Genomic DNA, 8,217 nt, shown 5'->3' with positions numbered 1-8,217 from the left:
GAACTTCTACATACCTTTCTGGGGGACAGATTCAACCCTTAACACTAAAGAAATGAGAATTCTTATATAACCGAGTCCCGGGTTCTCTTCTAAGTCATATGTTTGAGTTACATTTATACGTCTGGGCTTTTTAAAAAAAATAATTTGTTGTCTAGCTGAGCATAGGAAGAGAATCTGGAGAAGGCCTGTGAGCACGGCACAGGGGGTATTTCAATATACTTGTGGAGGGGACCTCACCTATTTATTTTAAGAGATAAAAAAGATGGGATATCTTTTAGGAGACTATTCCATATTTCAGTTGGGGTTCATTGTGAATATGTGTGATTTCATGGTATCGACACCAAAATCTCCTTATAACTGACCATGAGATGCCATGGCTTATCTCTGCATTCCCGGGGGCAGTAAGAAGCATAATGAAGTGAAAACAAATCAGGGCTTGGCATAATCATAAGAGCTATAAAAATTTATTGGGTGCCTCCTGTTTGCCAGCACGTGGCCAAGTGTTTAACATGAATGATCCTATTTAATCTGCTCTTTGACACCATGTGGTAGGAAATATTACTATTATATAGATATAATATATTATCATTATATTATAAATATTATTATCCTAAGACACATGTTTACATATATACATGCATCAGGGGATGAACAAGCTGTCTTTCCATCATATAGTCTTGTCAGTGGCTTTTATTTTGGGTTGGTGAAGGTCTTGTATTTATAGCTAATAACAGCAATCCCTGATTACACGTTGCGATACTCATTCCCCTTCCTGATCTTTTGTACAGGAAAGGAGTGACAAACTAGCGCTGGAAGAAACTGCATTTGAAGAAATGGAAAGGGATTTTCAGGAGGTTCTTAATGAACTTTCAGGGGACAAAAGTCTGGAGAAATTTAGAATCGAATATGAGAAGCTTCATGCTGTCATGAAAAAGTCTTACGATAATGAAAAGCGTCTGATGGCCAAATGCAGAGAGCTAAATGCAGAGATTGTGGTTAATTCCGCAAAGGTCGCCACTGCCCTCAAGCTCTCCCAGGATGATCAGACCACCATTGCATCCCTGAAGAAGGTCAGTGATCTTATAGAAATGAACTGAGGTAGCGCTGCCATAAACGCATCCTGTATTTAAAACGTCTTTCTTTCTTTATATTGGCAGCTCTAGGCTGGTAGTAAATGAGTTATTAAGTAAAAATTTATATATTCATTAAGCCTAGGGAATAGTGTTCATTTTCAAAGGAAATAATTAGCCTGGGTGAATTGCACTATGCAGAAAATAACGTAGAAACTTACTGGCTTGGGTTTCTAAGAAATAGTGGGTTAGCAAAAAGAATTAGAGGTAAGTAAGTGTAATATTAGGGACCTCGGTATGTCTTGTTTGATACAAGATGAGTAATTAGATATCTCATGATGATAGCTTGCTAAGGATTTTTTTAAAAGAATGTTTTCATGTTTTTGCTTTTCCCACTGCTTTAGGAGAAATTACCTTGAGAATTCCTAGATAGTAATTTTCATGATCTTCCTTCCTCCTTGATCCTCGCAGTTCCTCATAATGGGAGACCAGGGATTCAATCTGGGGGATATTGAGCAAGTATGGTTCCGTTTTACCCTTTATTTTTTCACTCTCAAGTGTGTTGCTTTATTTTGAGGGTAAAATGTAAATGTTCCTTGTTGGCCTTAGGGTGGTAAAAGGTTAAGAGATTTTAATTTATAATTAAAAACCTAGTGATGAGAAATAACTCATGAACTTTTTTAGATAAGTCCCTTGATATCATACAATGAAACATCACCCAATTTAAATGAATTTCCAAGACCAGTGCAAGTTATGACATCTGTTTTCTTAGAAATGACCTTTTTTAAAGTGCCACTTTCTCTCTATCATCATTTTCTTCTTTTTGCTGAAAAACCAATAAAAGAAGGCTTTAATTCTTCTTATGATGGAAAAAAAAACATTTTTATTGTAAATTAGAAAACTGGAAATGGAGGTCACGAACAGATTAAAATATAATTGGAGATTGGTTGGGACAAAGCTTCCTATAATCACATTTTCACTTAAATATCCTTCATTTGTTTTGCTGAAAATAGTATGTATGGTTGCTACAAAAAAAATACCCCATAACTATTTTGAATCATTAAGTTATGTGAAGTTACCCAAGACTCCTCTCTCTCTCTCTAATGTAAGAGTGGGCACGAATTTATGGAAATCCTCTCTTCCACTCATTTTATGCCTTGTCAACAGGAAAGTGGAGTATTGTCACCTTGAGTTTATAGGTTCTTACCTACATAAAGGACTCACATTCCACTGGACAAAATTTTGCAAGAAAACTCAAGGCTGTTGCAACCTGGGCATGGGTTTCTGGAATGGGAATGACCAAGGCTGTTGTGTACAATTACATGACAGTGAAGACCACCTTGCTCTGAATTGTTCTAAAGCCAACATCGCCATCCAGGACCGCTTACTTGGGACCTGAGGACAAAACAGATTTTTTTTTTTTATTTGGAATCTGTGAGGACCTTCACATTCAGGGTTTGGATCCAAGGCCACTCCTGATCTTTTTTTTTTTTCCTCCAAAAATATCTGGGCTTGGAAAGCACATAAACTTTCCTTTTAAATTTAAATTTAATTATTTAAACCTATCTCAACATCAGAAATATCCCCCTAGTTACAGCCGCCCTTGCAGGAATGTGAGCCAGGAACCCCCTAAAGCTGCTGTTCAGGATCCACTAGCTCATGCTGAGCAATTCAGTAAGTCAATATAAATGGAATGCATAATGTATAATATGTAACCTTCTTTCCCCATAAATGACTACTATATTGGAGTTGTTTTATTATTCTATTTGCTCAGTTTATTTTGTATCTGGATCCTAGTTTGGTTTTTCTCACTGATGTCCCGTGGCGCATATAGGAAATCGAAAAGGCATGGAAGATGGTGGACTCGGCCTATGACAAAGAGCAGAAGGCAAAGGAAACGATCCTTGCCCTGAAAGAGGAAATAGTGAACCTAACCAAACTAGTGGAGCAAGGGTCTGGCCTGTCCATGGACCAGGATAGCAAGTAGGTCATGACTTTTTTTTTTTTTTAAAAGATTTAATTTATTTATTTGACAGAGAGAGACACAGCGAGAGAGGGAACACAAGCAGGGGGAGTGGAAGAGGGAGAAGCAGGCTTCCCGCTGAGCAGGGAGCCCGATGTGGGGCTCGATCCCAGGACCCTGGGATCATGACCTGAGCCGAAGGCAGACGCTTAATGACTGAGCCACCCAGGTGCCCCTAGGTCATGACTTCTTGATGGATGTTGAACTTGCTTTTGCAGAGGCCCCCTTCTTGGGCAGATGACCTGGGGCTTGCAGCGTCACCTTGAATGTTCTTTGTGATACGGGAGTCTCCTTCTCTGGTGATTTCCTGGAGATTGTTTTCCATCTGCTGCTATTTTTTGTTTTTAATGCTCCCTTTCTCCATACCCAAGAACTCCTAATTTGTGGTTATATTAAACTTCTGGCTCTGCAGAAATATGTACTACAATTTCCAAATGAGTAAATATTTTAGGCTTCTTTCTTTCAGACTTGTGAGGAATGGAACTGGCTGTTTTTTTGCTCGGATTTCCAGCTTCTTCTCCAACCGCCCCAGCCCTCATGATTAGTCCCATCACCATCCTTCCTACTTCTCAGGTTCTAGACCATTAAACAGGCTCTAGGCCTCTATCCCTCAAAGCTTCATCTTTTTTAAAATTAACATATAATGTATTATTTGTTCCAGGGGTACAGGTCTGTGATTCATCAGTCTTACACAATTCACGGCGCTCACCGTAGCACATACCCTCCCCAGTGTCCGTCACCCAGCCACCCCATCCCTCCCACCCCCTCCGCTCCAGCAACCCTCAGTTTGTTTCCTGAGATTAAGAGTCTTTTATGGTTTGTCTCCCTCTCCGGTTTCATCGTGTTTCATTTTTCCCTCCCTTCCCCTATGATCCTCTGTCTTGCTTCTCAAATTCCACATATCAGTGAGATCATGTGATAATTGTCTTTCCCTGATTGACTTATTTTTTTTAGCATAATACCCTCTAGTTCCATCCATGTCGTTGCAAATGGCAAGGTTTCATTTTTTGATGGCCGCATAATATTCCATTGTGTATCTATATATATATATATATATATATATATATACACCACATCTTCTTTACCCATTCATCTTTTGATGGACATCTAGGCTCTTTCCATAGTTTGGCTATTGTGGACATTGCTGCCTTAAAGCTTCATCTTGTTGATTCTCTCTTTTGAGCCTCTCTTCTGTCTTTCCCTGCTCCCTATCAGCAGTGCTAGTGCTTTGCTTTGGGCCCCACATTCTCTGCTGGATTTGGTGATGGACAGCTCACTGGTCTCCCTGCCTTCAAGGAGACATCTCCCCTCTGCACTGTCTTCCACATATCAGATTTAGGCTTCTGAAACATGTACCTGTGTGCTTCTATCTCCAGTACATGTTCCAAACACCTTCAATAACTTCCCATTCCCAAAGGATGCAGCCTAGTCTTGAACATGTCTTTCAGGGCCCTGCATAGATCTGCCCGTCAGCCTCGCTAGATTCATGTCCAGAAACACCATACTTGCTTATGCCTCCACACCTTTGAACGTACTGTTTTCTATGCCAAGAATGTTTTTGCTTCCTTTTGCCACACAGTAAACAACTATGCACCCATTCGAGACCTATCTCAAAGACCATCTTAACTGCATCACTCTCAGCATCTCTGTTTCAACCTCCTTCCCACCCCTAGAACCAATGAGTAAACATGAGAATCACTGTGTTCTCTTGTTTCCATAGAACCCAAACAACATCTATCTCAAGTATGGCACTGGTCACATTGTATTGAAATTATTTGTTGATATGCTTTGCTACTCATTAGGCTGTGAACTTCTTGAAGGAAGACACCTTTACCTTCCCTTTAGGCGTCTAGCACTGTGCAGGGCATGCAAAACCTTGCATTAATTAATGAGTCAGGAATGAGCACACACACTTTGTTAGCCATTTTTAACCATATCTAACTGGTGTCTAGGTTTCTCATACTTTCTAGGTGCATTTATCCAACGTTGAGAGATGGTTCTAAGTGCAGGCATTGGGAGAGAGAAAAGGAAAAACTAACAGAAGATGCAGTGTCCGTAATAAGAGTCTCATGCTCTACCAACTGAGCTAGCCGGGCACATGCAGTGTCCATAATAACGAGCTCTATTTTCTTGTTTAAAAAAGTCAAGCATCACCAAAGCAACTACTGAAGAGCAATGTGAGGGAACTGATCAGTTAGGGGGAGTATTTTTTTTTGAGAGATTTTTATTTATTTATTTGAGAGAGACAGAGAGAGAGAGAGTGGGCACGAGTGGAGAGAGGGGCAGAAGGAGAGGCAGAGAAGGAAGCAGACTCCCCACAGGGTATGGAGCCTGATGCGGGGCTCAATCCCAGGACCCCAAGATCATGATTGAGCCAAAGTCAGAGGCTTAACTGACTGAGACACCCAGGCAATCCAGTTAGGGGGAGTATTAAAGAGAATTGGAACACGGTGAGGAGTAGAACTGAAGAAACTATCCAGGCCAGAATTTCATCTTCAAGAGTGCACTTAGGTGTAGCTCTTTTCCTAGTAACCTTAGAATTCAAGGTTTTGTTTCTGGAGAAGAAGCTGAATGTGGTCTTGAAGGTTCCTTATTAAGCAGTTATGTTCTATCAAAGTTATTGGTAAATAAATATTGTCAGATTACTGTGCTTCCAACAGTTGTTTGATGACTGTCAGTGGCAAGTGCTTCAAGTGCAAGTTCTCTGCGTTCTTGGCTCTCACGTAGCTGTCTTGCTCTAGACCTTAATTCTGCTGCACAGGTCAGATCAGACATAGTCTTTCTGCTTTCAAAACACTAATTCTGCGGAAAGTCATGCCAAATCATACATAATGGTTTTTGAGATGTAGGAAGTAACTGGTTTACAATTCAAATCAACAGATATTATCACATACTCTCTAAAAACTGGCATATGAATGATTTTCCAAATTTTGTTCTTCGGAACATTTCATTTGGGTTGCATCCCTTTGGGAGAAACTAATCTCTGGGTGAATGGATAGAAAACCGGTGATGTGTATTATTTGCTTAAGTGTGCCTCATTTTGACTTTATGGCTGTGATCATAGCCCTCCACTGGATATATTAACCAAATAATGTCTTAAATTAACATCTCCTTAGGGTTAATTACAAGAGTTGACAAAGCAATGTAGTCTTACTGTAACAAATTGAAGTAATACAGAGGCGTGGAAACTAAGGAGTAAAAATTATCCCTCCAACTCTTCCAAAGTGATATTCCGCTTTTCAGAGATAACCAGTTACAAGTTTCAATCTATTTTTCTGGACTGCTATAAAGATGTCTATAAAACACATACATGCACATATACACAGACACTGTAATTATTTAAAGATAAGAAAAGGGATCATATTATGCATATTATTATTGGAACTTCTTTTTCAGTTAACAGCTCACAAGCAGCTACCATGTCCATGGTCAGGGCATAAAGATCTTTCTCTTTCACACCTGAATAGTGTTAGTCCTTGACCCGAAGTCTTGCCTATGAACACAAGCTCAGAGGGTGATAAGGAGGACTCCTGAGCAGATGACCTTTTAGCCTGACTCCTGTGTTCTTCTTTTTTAGTATCCAAGATTTACTGAAGTTCAAAGAAGAAGTGACCAAGGAGCGAGACCAGCTCTTGTCAGAAGTGGTGAAATTACGAGAGTCCTTAGCTCAGACCACTGAACAGCAGCAGGAAATGGAGCGGTGCAGAGAGGAGGCAGAGCAGGCCATCAGTCAGGTCTGCTCTGCCACGGAGGGCAAGATGAAAGAACATTAACTTCCAGAAGTCCTTCCCATCTTGTTCCTCTGAGAACAACATCCTTGTTCCTAACCCCCTGGTGCCCAAACGGAGCATCCACAGTTCTGCTTGTTTCTCTGGTTTGTTCTTGCAAGAGCAGTTTGCTTTGTATATTTCCTCTCAACATTCTTTGAGAAGTCACTAAGACGGGGCACTGCTTACAATTTTGGCCTAAGGTGTCCCTGGTAAAGGCCAAGATGCCCTGCGTTTGGGGATGGTGGAAGAAGTAGCTTCCTTGGCTCTTCTCCTTTGTAAGGACCCCTTTTGAACGCTTTTATGTAAATCCAGAAGTCAACTAGATGATTCACACGTGCAATCTCCAGGAGAAAAACATGAGACTCCTTTGAGCATGAGATGACAGAAAGATTTTTCGTAGATTTTGGTTATCATGATAAAACTAGAATGCTTTGTTTAGTAATATCCAGGGCTCATGTGAAACATAATTTCATACTTAGGGTAGCTGGCAACGTTTTATTTAGCTCCTATTGATAGAGAATTGGATGAATTCTTTCCATGCTTAGCTTCTCTAGAATTCTGGGCTTCCATATTTAACTGGATTTTATACCATTCTTTGTGGATTTGTTCCCACCATCTGGGTGGATGTTTGGTTAAGACTCTGAAAAACAATACAGAATATTCTTGAAGTTTAAACATTGGGGTTCAAAGATGACTGTCCTGCAGGGGAAAGGCTACTACAAGGTGGCTGCCCTGAAAGTATAAGATTTGAGAAAGGGAGAATCTCAGATGGTTGAGACATGTCCTGGCATGGGCTTCATCTCTTTCCTTCCTGTCCTTTCTTTGCCCCTAGTTCCAGCAAGAAATCCAGCAACGTCAGAATGAAGCTTCACGAGAGTCTCGGAAGAAGGAAAAACTAGAGAAAGAACTCAGGCAGATTCAGACGGACATGGACACCAGGCAGACAGAAATTAAGGCCCTCCAGCAGTATGTGCAGAAAAGCAAGGAGGAGCTTCAGAAGCTGGAGCAGCAGCTGAAGGAGCAGAAGGTGCGCTGGGTGTGGGTGACATCGCAGTCCCCGCAAAAACAGGAAGAGTGCCTTTGGAGCATTTTGAATTTTCTTTGGAAAGCAGCAAACTCTCTTCAGTAGAGATGTGGATAAAACAACACTTAGCATTGCATTGCTCTTTGAACAGTTCAGATAGGTAGATAGGACCTCCTTTTTTTGTTTTTTTCCCCCCAGCTCCAACGGGTTAATTTCTTTTGAACCTTCTATTGATGTATAATATACACATAGCAAAGTGTGTAAGTCACAAGTGTACAGCTTGATGAATTTTTTCCACTTAAACCCATCTTGGTCACCTGCACCCAGCCC

General features: G+C 40.6%; 1 protein-coding gene across 1 annotated transcript in view; it reads left to right on the top strand.

The window, feature by feature from the left end:
* Positions 1 to 791: 791 nt before the first annotated feature.
* Positions 792 to 8,217, top strand: part of CFAP58 (cilia and flagella associated protein 58) — a 103,614-nt gene continuing 96,188 nt past the window's right edge. Inside the window, exons 1-4 of the mRNA XM_028098607.2 lie at positions 792 to 1,070; positions 2,905 to 3,053; positions 6,671 to 6,827; positions 7,696 to 7,890. Coding sequence (XP_027954408.2) covers positions 834 to 1,070; positions 2,905 to 3,053; positions 6,671 to 6,827; positions 7,696 to 7,890 — 738 coding nt within the window. The 5' untranslated portion in view covers positions 792 to 833. The remainder of the gene's footprint in view (positions 1,071 to 2,904; positions 3,054 to 6,670; positions 6,828 to 7,695; positions 7,891 to 8,217) is intronic.

This window comes from Eumetopias jubatus, unplaced genomic scaffold, assembly GCF_037043125.1.
Source record: "Eumetopias jubatus isolate StellerSeaLion01/CBP00866 unplaced genomic scaffold, mEumJub1_p1.0 scaffold_17, whole genome shotgun sequence".
In the NCBI taxonomy this organism is placed as follows: domain Eukaryota; kingdom Metazoa; phylum Chordata; class Mammalia; order Carnivora; family Otariidae; genus Eumetopias; species Eumetopias jubatus.
Note: the sequence above shows the minus strand (reverse complement) of the source record. Positions and strands in the feature narration are given on the sequence as shown.